Below are 15,309 nucleotides of genomic sequence, written 5' to 3' on the forward strand. Positions count from 1 at the left end.
TTTTCTTTCCCAAAAGAGAAATGAATCAGGGTTGGCTTATGGGGATTTGAGGAGGGAACTATACTTTCAGATTTTTATTACCAATTCCAGCAGGTGTTTTAAGTTATGTGAGATTTTTTATTTTTTTAATTTGGTTATTCTGTAGCCTTATCTTACTCCTTCTGAGAATAGTGGTAGACTAGTTTCTGCTTCCAAAGGCAAAATAGATACTCTTTGTGGCCCTGATATTTCTAGATTACTATGAGTTCGTAAGAATTAGCATTTCATGTACTGCAGTTGTTTTTTGTTTTTTTTTTTTTTGTTGTTGTTCTTTTTGTTTTTTGCTGTTCTTTCCAACGTTAGAGACCTTTGTGGAATCATGTTATTCCTCTCTGCCACTGTACATTAGCTGTTTAGGAATCTTTGGAAAAGAAGTTTTAGTAATGTCATTTAATGATAATATTATATGTTGCTATTTGTATTGTTGAAAATAAAATGCCTTACATAATACAGGAGTTTATATTCTAGTAGAAGTTAAAAGCAAGCTCTAAATACTGAGATGTTTATGAGTAAATACCTAAAAGATCCAGTTTTCTCCATTATAAGCCAAGTATATTAATCCTTCCTGATTCCACTCACATCCTATAGTCTGCCCCTTGGTCTTAATAAAATATATCTGAACAACCAAGAAAGGACATAGGTAAGCTTGCTGACACCCAGTTCTAACTTAATTACATTGTGATGTTTTTCGATGCAATGAGTCCGAGTAGTAGATAGTGTGATAGTGTACAAACAAGTGTTTGGTATTAGTTTTCTTTAATCTACATTTTCATATTGTACTTGTATTTGATTTGGGGGCTAGATTGCTTGTTTAAGATTCAGTAATTCAGAAAATGAAAGAAAACCAAGGTAAAAGTGGGCATTGAGACCTATATTTATTTTATTTGGTTAATGTATATAGTCTTTATACGTTCAGTTCGCAGAAAAGTTTCAGGAATTTAAAGAAGCTGCTCGACTAGCAAAGGAGAAATCACAGGAAAAGATGGAACTTACCAGTACACCTTCACAGGTGGGTATTTAATTTCTGTTCTTGTTTTTGAGCCTTGTTCATTTCAGATGGTATCCTTTGTGCCAGGGTTAAATTTAGGAAGATATTGGCAAAATTAAAGTGGTTTCCAAGGTGGACGTAGAAATGCGCCCTTCAGTTAATCTGTACTAGTGGAGAAAGGTTTCTTTCTTATATGCCAAGGTCTGCAAGAATCTGGGGGGAAATCTGTTCAGTAATTACAACTTAGCTTATTTGATGTGCCTACAACTTAAGAACAATCATATGTAAGAGCATAGATTGGCCTATTTTGTATTCTATAATGGTCAGTCACAAGAGGAGACAGAGGAGAGGCTCAGGGAAATAAGAATTTATTGTACTCACAGGTTCTAGTAACAGGAGGCAGACATAGCACACATCTGAGGGCTACTTAGAGAAGTTCATGGTGGTCAGGAGGCAGAAAGCAGGAGTATAGGAAATGCTGAGGCTAGAGCTGTATTAGGTTTCCTCAGGAATGGCAGAGCAGGGTAGACAATTTAGAATTTGGCTGGTTGAATGATTTCTGTAGCCTCTAAACTCATAAGACTTGTTGCCTGGTAGCTGGCCCTGGGATGACGAAGGCAGAAGAATATTGCATCCTGAGGTGCAGTGGGTCAGATGAGGGAGGTACAGGTCTAGATTGGCTAGTTTGCATATCAAAGGCATGTTCCCACTCACTCCCTTCTAAGAATTGGGTAGCCGGAAAGTTTTTATTTTTTTAAGATGTCAAAACATCAAATATATGGGAAAAAATAGTAGTCTGTTATACTTGATTTTAAGTGTACTTAAATCTGACAGTTGGAACGGCTTTCTTTACACTTAGCACCAAGACTCAAATGTTACAGGTTTTATACACATACTGCTTTTTCCTTTAACAATTGACTTAATAACTGTGACTTGCCCATCATAATCTTTCTTTGGTTGGAAATTAGTTAGATCTCCAAGTAAAGTTCAATAAATACTTACATTTCAGTGCTTTTACAAAGGTTTTAATACACATTGTATGATTCTGCTTTTTAATAGGCTTTTCTAAAAGTTTTTATTTCAGTTTGAGTCTTAAGGACAGGGTTCAGCTTTGTGCTGGGTTCTCTATAGCATTTGAAGTGTGCTGCAGGCTTATATGAAAAGGAGGAATCAGGTATTACAAATGTTTCTCTGGAATGACAGTATAGTAGCAGAGTTCCATAACACTACTTGAGAAAGTGAATAGGAATTGCCTGGGAATTTAGTGACGAGCCATTTTTGAACACTGTTTGCTCTTTACCTTCCTCCTCACCTGTGGCACCCATCTCTATTTGGTAACCGCATCTGGTATACGGAGTTTTGGGGTTTCTTTCTGTTTTTGTTTTTTTTAAAAGGAAAGGAGAGCTCTGTTAAATATGTGTAAAGTACGTATTTCCTCATAGACTAAAGATGTACTCTGGATCGAAGCCAAAGCTCCATTACACTTCCTCCACACTTGCAGTGACCTGGAATAACATGATCATTTTTGAAACTTCCCTTGACGCTATCTTCCCTAAGTGCTATGGTAGCATAGTGATACTTTTCAAAAAACATATGTAAAATTTAGTACCAGTGCATGTTTGGAGCGCTCATTCTTCAGGTGAATGAGTCCAACGTTTTAAGAAGATGTTGTAGCACACGCTATAGAGAATATGGAAAGGACTCCGGTAAAATTACAATGGATCGTGTTTGTCCATTGTACTTAGTTCCTTTTTCTCTGATCATAACTTGTTTTTGTTTAATTAACTGTGAACATGTCGCTGGTAAGATCCCTGCTCCTCTTTGGTGGAAGGGATGTCTTTAAGCCTTGACTTTCATCAAAAGAATTATATCCAAGGTGTTTATATGTGGAAAATACTGTTAAATATAAAGAATAAAAAAATATCCTAAGTTCAGCAGTATCTGAGAGCCAAAATATACTGACCCTAAGGTATCTTTTCAAAGCATTGAAGTCTGATTGCTAATTTAATGTACAGAAGCCAAGAGTAATAGTTAAAAAATATATTTATTTTCATTTGTTTCCACCCCTTCCCCTTTTGTGACAGTCCCTTACAGATGTCATTAATATTTCTGTTTCAGTTTGAAATGTATGACTGCTGGCCACTCTAATTCTACTCTGCTAGAGAGCAGAGCTTGATTCTCCTTGGTTTAACCCAATCTGCTAAATTAACCCTCTGCCTGAAGTATAGTGTATTACTAAGGAATTCAGCAAGGGCATCAAGAGGTTTAATAGAATAATTGATACCAGTAGGCATTCAGTCAGTCATAGCTTTTGTTTTTATTTAGGAGGGATAACAGACCAGTTAAGAGTATGGGTTTTCAAACAGACTTAGATATAAATTATTTTTTTATCACTATTTGGTCTTGGGAAAATGGCTTAACCCACTTCTCTTTATACATCTGTACTGTGGGGATTACATTACTTAGGCTATGGGATTGTTGGAGGAAGTAAGAATGATAATGACGATGTCATACAACAGTGGGCTCTAACTCTTACTAGTTCTTTTTGTTTTGTTTTATTTTTAAGCAGGATACCATTTTTTTAAAAAAATTTATAAAAGAATAAGAACAGTGTCTCCTGAAACTAATATAACACTCTATGTTAACTATACTGGAATTAAAATAAATTAAAAAAAAAATACTATCTCCTTTATAGTGTTATTGTGAGAATTAAATGAGGATTATAAAGTGCTTAGCGTAGAGTAAATCGTCAATGTCAACAACTGTTGTTGGTGTTGTGGTTGTGCTGCAGAAGATGATGATGTGAAGCCTTGACATAGTGTCTGGCACATCATCATTACTTAGAAAGATAAAGGTGCCTTAACTGAGTAAAACCTGCGTCAGAGTACCCTGGAAACTTGTTAAAATACAAAGGCTGGGTCCCATTCGTGGTATTTCTGATTTAGTAGGCCTGAGTTTGGTCTTAAGAATTTGCATTACTGGCAGGGTTCTGGGAGATGCTGATGCTTGATCTGGGGATCCCACTTTGAGAAGTAGTGCTGTAGACAAACTGTTCACGTCCCTAAAGGCATGTGATGAAGAGCGTCTGGCATTAAGGGCCAAGTTAGCCACTTCCTCATTCTTAAACTCTTGAGCTAAGATTGTACTCTTGATAAAATGTGTGGTCATGTCAGATAGCCTTTATTTTGTCTTGATCAAGATAACATCTCTAGGAATAAGCTGAATTGTGTATTAGTTGTTACTTTGTTCCATGTTCTTCTTTAATTAATACACATTAACTTAGAACTTTTTCTCTGTTGGAGAGCTTATGTTCTTGGGTTTCCATGGGAATCTTTTAAATAGTCAACTTGATACAGAACCAAGAGTGATGATTGGCTTTAAATATGAAGTTTCTTATCGAGTGCAAAAGAAAAAAATACTATATTTGACTAAAGTGCTTTCCTCAGAATGCACATTGAAGAAAAAGGGGCTAGATAATCAAATATATATAATGCAATTTTTTCTTGGAGTTTAGAAAAAAATAAGTTTTAGTCATTTGACTAAGACTTCTAAGTTGAATGAAGTATTTACTCCAATAGTTGTAGTCAAGCACAAGTTATCGATTTTTTCTCCATATAAACTAGATATATTGTAGCTCTCTTAATCTATATTTAGGCTAGTTTTTTTCTAAAGATTTTTAAAAATTCACTTGATAGGAAAAGTAAAACGTGTGTGTGTATTCAAAGGAACACAGCCTCTTTAGCTTTGTCATAAATATCATAATTTTTTAATGTTCAAATTAAAGAGAAATTGCATTTATTCAAATGAGGCACTGGTTTATTTTAACTGATTGTTAGTATCTCTGTGGCTAGCTGTTTGATCTTAGGCAAATGAGTTGACTTGCCTGGGTGTAGTAGGTCTTAAATCTGTAAGGTCAGAATTTTGAACTATATGATCTCTTTGGATATTTCAAGTTTAATCTTTAAATGTTTTAGATTTTCTATACCAAGGGTGTCACTTGATATGAATGGATTTTTTTGAAAGGTGGTCCACATTAGCCAAGTGTTACTACCTTGATCTATATTAGTTATATATCTAACCCACTAATATACCATTAGCATTAGTGAATGCCTATAAATTAATGTGATACTTTCTTAGTATCACATAAAAAATGTGGCTTTACTAAACCAGATACCTCAAAACAACTTTTACAATCTCAGGAAACGTTCACTAGAATTTTCTGGGTATTATTGTTTGCTGTCCAAAGTAAGGACAGTGGACTTAAGATGCTCTAATCCTGTTAGTTGTCTCAGTGGAGTGTTTATCCATTTCTCTTTTGGATTTGCCTACTAGATGCTGGCAGTGAGAATAGAGAGGGGAGTCTAGACCTAACAGTGGTGAAATTAACTGAACTTGGAATACAGGAGTTGAAGGATTGGTGAGGGAGGCTGGTAAAGGAGGAGCAAGATGTTTTTGAGAATTCTTTTTTTTTTTTTTTTTAAGATTTTATTTATTTATTTGACAGAGACACAGTGAGAGAGGAAACATAAGCAGGGGCAGAGGGAGACGCAGGCTTCCCGCCAAGCAGGGAGCCCAATGTGGGGCTCCATCCCAGGACCCTGGGATCATGACCTGAGCTGTAGGCAGACACTTAATAACTGAGCCAACTAGACGCCCCTGTTTTTGAAACTTCTATTGTTGGTTTGTAGTATGAACTTTAGGAGAGGATTTCCACTTCAGATACTGAATTTATATCCTAATGAAGCAGGGGGATATGTCCTGTAGATAGTTGGAAATTATGAATCGGAGGTAAGTCTCAAGAGTTATCAGCAAATGAGTAGTAGTTAAAGTTATAGGAGGGAATGATATCATCCAGAAAGAAAATAGAATGGGAAGAGAGGGGAAGACAGGGTCAGAAATTGTCACTTGAAAATTGTCATTTAAATTTAAGGAAGATATAGGGAAAGACACGGTAAAGTGGTAGGAAATGAAGCCGCAGAAAATGTTAGTACAGAAGTCAAGAGAAGAGCTTTATAAATTGGAGGCGGTGATGTGGCAGTGTCGGGGCGGGGGGTGCTTCCAAAGGATGAGACTTAAGAGGACTTCAAACCTAACAAACTGAAGTGCACTGGCAGTTACCGATGGACTGTTGGTAAAGAAGAGCAATGTGAATTAGTTCCTAGAATGAAAGGAAGTAGAGTTAGTGACTTTGGGTTATTCTTGAGACAGAAATGTTTGGTAGTGAGAGTATGGTCACAAATATTTTCTTTTGTATGAGGAGAATAAGAGTTTAACATGGTAATCTCAGGAGGATGTGATGCTAAGAATATATTTTTTTCATAGAATGTGTGTGTGGGAGTGATTTGCAAAAGGTTTTAAACGTAAGGAATGAGTAAAGGAGAAAGAGAAAGAGAAGAATAGAAGGAAGGGAGTCATTGATGGAACATTATGCAAAAGAAAGTAATATTGTGAGGGAGGAGGATGGAAACAAATGAGCTACTTCTTTATCTGAGACAGGAGGGAAGGATAAAAATATATTCAGATACAGATAGGAGGAAGCCTGAGGAAGTCCTTGCCAGTTTATTTCTCTTTTCTCTGAAGAAAGACTTAGGTCATTTACTGAGAGGAAAAAACAGCTGAAGAAAGAGAGGGTTTGAACACAGATTTGGAACAGCTGTTAGGTAAAGTAAAAAAAGAAGAGTAAAGTGGGAGTAGTAAGTAAAATTAAAGATTACTCGGCAGGGCTCAGAATTACTTTCATGACGCTAGTCAGCCTGTTTAACAGTGTTTTCTCTCATTGCACTTGGTGGCTTGGGCACATAAGAATATGGAATGATGGTTCATTTGATAGGAATTTGATATTGGCAAAATGGTTGTGGAAGGAAGCCCCCAAATGCTAATTTGAATATAATTAAGGTGATTGGCTTTCTGCTATAGACTGACCATGGAGAGGAATAAAGCCAGATCCCACCTGACAAAGTCCCAGAATGGCAGAGGGCCAAGAGATACCAGGTTGGGAAGCAAGGGGGAAGGGTATGGGTTAGGTGGAGAGGATAGGAGGATGTACAACACCTCTTACCTGTTGGAATCAAAACTAGTGGTTGATGAGTTAATGAAGAAAGTCAGTCAATGGGAAGAAGTCTTTAAAGAATCAGTTTATAAATTAAAATTCAATAATACCATGTTTTATGTATTCACCATTATTTTTATTTAAAGCTGAAACTTTCTCTTTGAATATGAATCTGTTGATTGGAATTCCATGTTCTCTTTCTTACATAAATCATACTAATTAATTGTCTACAATTTCCTGTTTCTCTTTTCCTTTAAGTAGAGCTAACCCTAGTCACTTGCGAAGAAAGCTAAGGGTGAGAGTAGATTTTCCTGTTATGTTTCTTAGTTGTAGGTTTTATTGTCTAACCATTTACTTTTTAGTTGCTTCAAAGTATGTGGTCTGGTTTTCATCAAAAGAACCACTCTAGCTTTGCATTCAGACTTTATTAGTTTGCGTAATATTTAGTTCAGCCATATAATTCTATAAATACAATTGGCATAAATGTGCTTGGGACAGATACAGCTGATTCTTGGTAAGCATTTCATGTAGCTGGGACAAAAATACACAGAATAGAGGTTAATCCTCTAGCACTGTGCCTCAGTCAAGTCAGTACACTTCACACAGGGAAGGAAGAGCAGGAGTTAATCTAGAGTCACGTTACAAAGAATTTCTGTGGTTGTCAGAAAGTGAGATTTCACAAGTGGTGACCGGGTATGGGGGGAATGGCTTATAGCAATAGTAGACATTTGATCTCAGCCTCACCTTCCTTTATGTATCCTTTTGTTCTTCCCTGTGTCTCTTCCCTGGCACTTCTTTCAATATCCACAGCCATAGGAACTCAAAATCATAAGGTCCTTCCTGTCTGAGCCTCTGCCCAGAAAAGAGTGTTCTCATCTTCATTTAAATAGAAAGGACTGAAATAGAATAAGTCTTCTTTGAATGTTTATTAAATGATAAAGAGAAGAAGCCTTGTTTTCCTTAAGTCAGAAAGGATGGAACTGTAACAGGAATTTTAATTTTAGGCTTTACTGGAATTCAGTGGAAGGTGTTGGTGGTATGTGGTCTAATGGGGAAAGGGCGCTGCTGCCACATCCTTCCCTCCCACTCTCCTGCTACAGTACAAATAACAGAGCGGAGCTGGGTGAAGGCCTGGAGGGAGCGCCCGGCTCGTTTCTTTTCCATGGGATTCAGAATATTTCCTTTTGTGGCATTTCTTTTTTGTTGTTTTTTTTATTGGTTTGTTTTATTTTTAGCTTTGCTGCCCCTTCATAAATGAGTAGAGAGAGAATTCTTAAGAAGCAATTCCTGAATCTTACATGTGCTTTTTTAAATTTATATTTTATGTTTCACATTTTTCATTTTTCTTATCAACTTCAGTATACCTATATACATATACACCTATGTATCAGAGAGGGTATTGTTTAATAATTTTTTCCTTAAAATGGCTGTTAACCATTTTAGCTTAAGAATGTCTTTCTAAAGACAAACTGTCCTTTTTTTCCTTTCAAAAATTTGTGTCTAATATATCTCCAATTTTTTTATTTTTATGTTTGAATTAAAGATATAAAGTCTTGACTTTATATAAGGTGTTTTTTTATAGTAATAACTGAAGTTGAATGTTTAAGAAATTACACAAAATTTAGTTTGAAAAAGAACTCAATGTTTGGAATACATTAAATAAAACAACTTTCACTGTGTTACTTATAACATACATGAAGTTCCTAGAAGGTCTCACAGAATGCTTTTGACTACCTGTGGGGTAGTTAGAAGTCAAAGGAGTTTCATTTTCCTTTTATGCTCTTATGTATTGTTGTAACTCTCTAAGGAGCAAATACTAATTTTATTAATTTTTAACCTGCTTTTAAAAAAACATGCTCTGGGTGTTTTGTTTTCATTTCAGATGTAATGTATAGGGTGATAAAACATGCCTTTATTTAAATGTAGCTAATATTCAAGTTTTCTGATGGAATGCTTGTTGAGTTGCCGTACTGGAATTGTTGTTACTTCTGTACCTTCTATACCTTTCTTCTTCTCCTTCCTTCTTTCCTTCCTAGCCTGCATCTCAAATGGTCTTCCCACTTCAGTAGCATCAACATTCTTAGCCTCCCCAAGATCCATGCACCAAAACCCCCATTTCCCCCCAGAAAGCAGTGGAATGCAGAACCTCTCTCTCTCTCTCTCCCTCTCTCTCTCTCTTAATCCTAATCTACTTTTGTCCCTCACACTCTTATCAATCAATTCTAGCAAGTCTCCAAGTGAATCCTTAGTTACCGACGCTGGTTATGCCCTCTTAGGTTAGCAAGGTAATTTGTGAGGCACCTAGGTGGCCCAGTCAGTTAAGCATTTGCCTTTGGCTCAGGTCATGATCCCAGGGTTCTAGGATCGAGCCCCGTGTCAGGTTCCCTGCTCAGTGGGGAGTCTTGTTCTCCCTCTCCCTCGCCCCCTCTGCCCTGGTGGTGCTCTCTCTTTCTCTGTCTCTCAAATAAAATAAATAAAATCTTTAAAAAAAAAAACCGCACACAAGGTAATTTGTTTCTGTTCTTGTATCCACTGAATCAACTTACTGTTCAACTGATTGGACAGTCCACCTTGATTATTTAAGTTGGTTTGGTCTTTCTTGAAGAGAAATAGCCCTGATTTATTTCTTCTTGCTGCTTCAACTTTTTCTGGCTAATTGGTAAGGTCCATAATTGACCTCAAAATAGCCACTTGGGATATCATTCCCATTTTTTGTTGTCACGTTGTACAGTAAACCTTATTCATGCATTAACTGTCAGTTACTTGAAACAAAGAGGATTTAGGAGAAAATTTTTTAAAGAGACAAAGGTCAAAATAGGTTCCATTAATAATTGAACAATAATTAAGTGATAAGGTAGAATCAAGAAAGTAGCCTTTTTGACCTTTAATACTTGTATAATTTATAGCATTATGGTATAATTAGTTAAAATATTTAAATGTGAAATAAAATACATACAATTTAAAACCAGAAACCTCTGAAAGTTATTCACCACATCAATATTTTCTATATTCCTTCCTAGCTTTGCTCTATGTGCATTATTTTTGTATAAAATATTTAAATTGTCATAATCTAAGATAACTCCTTATATGCTCATGTTTTTATAAGCATTTTCCTGTATTACACATATTTTTCTTTTTCTTTTTCTTTTTTTTTTAAAGTAAGCTCTACTCCCAGCGTGGAGCTCAAACTCACAACCTTGAGATCAAGAGTTGCATGCTCCACCAGCTGAGCTATCTAGGCCCCCCTCTTGTTTTTATTTGAAAAAAAATCCTGTATTCTTTCAGGTTGGCAGATTATGACCATACCTACCCACTCTCCTATTGGACATTGATGTTTTCTTTTTCTTCTTTACCATAGTCTAATATTTCAATTGTGAAGTTTTAGTGCCCAGAAATCACAGGGGGTCCACAAAGCTACACTTAAATCATCTAGTGCTAGGACCTCGCCTGGTTAACATGTTTATCCAATGACCCTTCAGTTCCAATCTCTACTAATACCAAATTCAGATCCAAATAATAAGTGTCAGCTTGGGCTTCATTTTAAATTCCACTTATTTTCTAGATGAACAAATTAAATTCACCTTGATAGACAAAACATAATTTAAAGTAGAAATAAGACAGGAAATTTTGTGAAGAAAAATAATTCCATTATTCAAGCTGAAATATACTACCTCTGTATATGTTACAGAGGGATTTCTGGCTGCTTTTGTAGGTAACTCCGGAATTGAAAAGTAGGGCAGATAAAAATTAAAACTTCTTGAAGATTTCATTCTTCCCTTTGCCTTCTTACCTTCCCAAGTAAAATCACATTTTCTTGCATTTTTGTTCTGTCTTTTCTTAAGTAATTCTTTGAATATGTTTTATTCTAACCAACTAGTTGCTTTATGAACCCAAAAGTTCTTCAGTTCTTTGAAACTGCATTTCTAAATTGTATTGTTGCAGGTCATTTTCTTATGAGTTGCTTTGCTTTAAAAAATTATTTCTTCTTTAAATTTTATTTTTTTACCTCTTTGACTCAAATTTCAATGGAACTATAGTTTGTAAGTAAGCATACGTTGGAGTCACTTTTAACTTTAAGATTATCTTGTATATTTTAACAAAAGTATAGTAACACTTTTATCCCTTACCTCCCCCCCCTCCTTTTTTTAAAGGAATCAGCAGGCGGGGATCTTCAGTCTCCTTTAACACCAGAAAGTATCAATGGAACAGATGATGAAAGAACACCTGATGTGACACAGAACTCAGAGCCAAGGGCTGAACCAACTCAGAATGCATTGCCATTTTCACATAGGTACAGATTCAATTCAACCATCATGATTAAGTAAAATGTGTAAATACGGAAACTTACTTGGTTTCAGATAAATCTTGCAGAGTTACAAACTTGAATGAAAATTTCAGGTCAGTCTTTTTTTTTTTTTTTTTTTTTTAAGCTATTTCTGTTAACCTCAGAAAGGCTTTTAAAGAATTTTTAGTTTATAGATGCCTAGATGGACTAGAATGAATGTTTCCTTTATGTAGAACAAGTTTCCTGAGTTAGTTGCAGTACAAATCAATTTTCAGTGAAACAATATATCATCGTAAATCTTTCCTACTTGCTTTTTTAACACAGCCCCCAAAATTCCTGTTTGTTAACCTGGTTTCCTCTTTCATCTGTGTTCTTGAGGATTATAATTTATTTTTAATTGGCTTACTACTCTAAAATTAAGCTCTACTGTACTCTTAGAGGTGATCTCATCATAGGATTTCACAGAAGGAAACAAGGTATTGTTGTAACCTATATTAATGTTAATGTCAGATTTAGTGTTTTATACCAATTAACTGGGGATAAATCTTCAGGTACTTCTGAACTTTAAAAGAATTTGATACTTCAGAAAGGTATAATTTATCTTAAATGTGTTCTAAACCAGTTACAGTAATTATTTGCCATACTGTATAATTTTTTGAATGCTGGTCTTTGGAACTGCAGCATTGCAAATATAAACAAATACCTATCAGTCATTGTCTTAAAGTTAATTTTTATCCTTCTTTGGAAACTTTTGACTAGTAGTTTTAACTAAAATTTAATAGTTTTCCTGTGTTGAACATCTCTTTTGAGGACCAGTTTTTAAAACATCAAATTCTTTAGCATATTCAGAATACCTGTGAAGTGAGATATTCCAGACTCTTAATTCATGAGAATTCTAACTTGGATTGAATTTGTTGAATAATAGGGGCAGCATAGATTATACATACTAGAGACTAACATTGGGAAACCACATGATCAGCCTGAGGAAGAAGCACTTAGTTAGGGGTTTTTTAAGGAATGTGTTAGAAAAACTTTTTGACTGAAGGACTATTACAAGTTTGTTCCTAAAAATGCTAATAATTTTGCATATAACAGTAGACCTATCTTAGAATTATCTCGGGCATCATGCTTTAACTATTGCAGGGTAAGCGTATTTCTCTTTTCTGTTGCTACCAAAATAACTGGACACATAAAAAATTTATTAGTTCCTCTGAAGACTATATTCCCATCAATAAGTAAAACATACAGGTTTTTGAATACAACTACAATTGAAGAGCAATGTGATTAGTATGTAGTTTTTAAAAAGTACGTTGAGGGAAGGAAAAATTTTATTCCTGTTAAATTTAACATACCTATTTAAAAGATGTAAATGCACTGAACATAATTATAAATGTGATTTCTTTAGCTAACATTTAAACGAGCCATGTGCATTGAATACTATATCATTTGGAAATAAGAATTTTTGTATTTAACACTTATAAAAGCTACTTCAAGTTTATTTTATACACCTAAAGTTCTCTGAATGTTTGCTGTTTTGCTAATCCTTGGTATTTGGAGTTATTAAATGGGACTAGTCATTTTCTATTGATGTTCTTTGTCCCTAGGATTCTAATAGGAGTTACTTAACTTTGATTTGAAGGTACAGCATCTTTGACTACTAGAATGTATAGATACTTGAGTTCTGAAAAAGTTGAACAGGTCATTTTAAGCTTTTAATTATGTTAAAGGTATTACACAATCTCAAAGTTTTCTTGTTGTACTCTTAAAAAAAACCTTAGCTTTGGAGATTTCAAAAGACTCTTTTTCTGAACTAGTTTTGATTTCCACCTGAGATAGATTTAGTGTTTTATAGCCCATGTTAGAATCCCCAAATAACAGAAGAGACCTCAAAGATGGTATAATCCAGGATCTTCCAAACTGGTAGTTTGAAACCAATTTAGTTTATCTGAATTTCATTCTGAAAAATGAAACATAAAATAGGAAACATCAGAGTAAAATCACATTAGGGATAGGAACTTCATTTCATTCAGTAATACATAGATTTGTGTGTGCATGCTGGATTATAGTATAAAAAATGTCAAGTTTGAAAACGTATGCCTTCGACACATGAGGAGACACAGGAGGTGAGTTGTCCTGTTCACATAGTTGGTTAGTAAAAACTGGGCAGACTGCAGCTCACCTTTTGACCCCAGTAGATACTGCCAGTTAGTTAAGAGTGCATTTTAGTCAAATTATTCCCAGCACAAGAAGTACATTGTAGTGTCAGGAAATTAATAACTTCCTATCTTAAGAGGACTCTATAGAAATAAGATCAGTGTTTCATGAATGAGAAACAGCAAGAATATTAAAATAATTTTTATTTAAATCTGAAACTTGTGTTTAAACTTGATACACTTTTTTTTTTTTTAATGGCAACGGAAGACAAAGTCTGTGTTTTTAAAGGTTTTTTTGTAGACTATTTTGCCTTCTTCCTTAGTACTTATTTCAACAGAAAAGGATGAACAAAAAAAATAAATTCTGCCACCATTTCTCTATTCTGGTTGAGCAAAGTCACTAGAATATCTATGTGTTGTGTTTGTGTGAAGGAAGGATATGGAGAAGAATGACCCAGTCAGTCAAATTCATTAAGAGTTGATCGGAGTAATTGCACTTAGCAAGCAAATTTCTGCTCTTAAAATTCAAACCGTGTGTCTAAATCTCATGAATTCATTAATTCACATACGAAAAGAAGGCCTTGATTTCAATCACGTTATAGTTGGTTCTTTACTCTGTTAGTTTTACGTACTTTTTAAAAAGTGTTTATAAAAAATAAAAAATTAAATAATAAATAAATAAAAAGTACTAGCTTTATAGACATAAGCAAGTTTTTTTTTTTACTCTTTAAACTTAAATAGACTTTCAAATATATATGAGAGAATACTATGACAGACTCCCATGAGCACATACGCAGCTTCAAGAGTTAGGAAAAAATGGCCAGTTTTATTTCTACAACTCTGCCCACTCTCCCGCTTTTCTGTTATTTTGAAAGCAAATCCCAGACATGTAATTTCATCCACAAATACTTTTTAAAATTACCTTTGAGGGGCGCCTGCGTGGCTTAGTGGGTTAAGCCGCTGCCTTCGGCTCAGGTCATGATCTCAGGGTCCTGGGATCGAGTCCCACATCGGGCTCTCTGCTCGGCAGGGAGCCTGCTTCCCTCTCTCTCTCTCTGCCTGCCTCTCCATCTACTTGTGATTTCTCTCTGTCAAATAAATAAATAAAATCTTTAAAAAAAAAAATAAAATTACCTTTGAGCTTTTTAAAACCTATTAACTAAGGTACTACAGCTTTTTATATTCTATCTCAGTGGCATTACAAGATTACCTTGAATTATTTACTCTTTTCTTTGATTTTTAATTATACTGCTTAACTAAAGTTTAGAATGTATTGACTATTCAGTACTCCTTAGTGAAGTGCTGTTTTTATGTCCTTACCATAGCTATGCAAAAACATTCTAATTGAGTAAGTTTCAATAAATTAATATGTTTTTAGTATACTTACTTAAATACTTTTTAAAGTTTAGAGGTATGTAAAAGAGGGAGTTAGTGAGGATAAAAATGTTTACTAATTTCTTTGGGGAAATGGCATTACCTTTTACCTAAGTTGCTATATTTTCTTTAAAAAAATTACTTTTTAACTGAAATAGTAAAAATCATTTTGGGACTGAACAGGTATATACTGATCCACTGAAGTGTTCAGGGCATCTTTTAAGACCTTAATCTTAGGTTAGCTATGCACTAAATACAGTAACTATATACTAATAGACCAGTATATACAAATGGGGGAAGGTTTTGTTTTCTCATTCTAGGGAGTTACTGTTTGCTTCATAGCATCAGCTGTATGGAATTCTGGGAATTACTTGTTCTTAAAAATAAATTCTAGGCTTTGTTTTTTTAAGGTTTAAAGCTA

General features: G+C 34.7%; 1 protein-coding gene across 1 annotated transcript in view; it reads left to right on the forward strand.

The window, feature by feature from the left end:
* HOMER1 (homer scaffold protein 1) overlaps nucleotides 1-15,309 on the forward strand; it is a 136,054-nt gene that overhangs the window by 59,062 nt on the left and 61,683 nt on the right. Inside the window, exons 4-5 of the mRNA XM_032335882.1 lie at nucleotides 956-1,048; nucleotides 11,228-11,367. Of these exons, the coding sequence (XP_032191773.1) occupies nucleotides 956-1,048; nucleotides 11,228-11,367 (233 nt within the window). The remainder of the gene's footprint in view (nucleotides 1-955; nucleotides 1,049-11,227; nucleotides 11,368-15,309) is intronic.

This window comes from Mustela erminea, chromosome 3 (genome assembly GCF_009829155.1).
Source record: "Mustela erminea isolate mMusErm1 chromosome 3, mMusErm1.Pri, whole genome shotgun sequence".
NCBI lineage: Eukaryota > Metazoa > Chordata > Mammalia > Carnivora > Mustelidae > Mustela > Mustela erminea.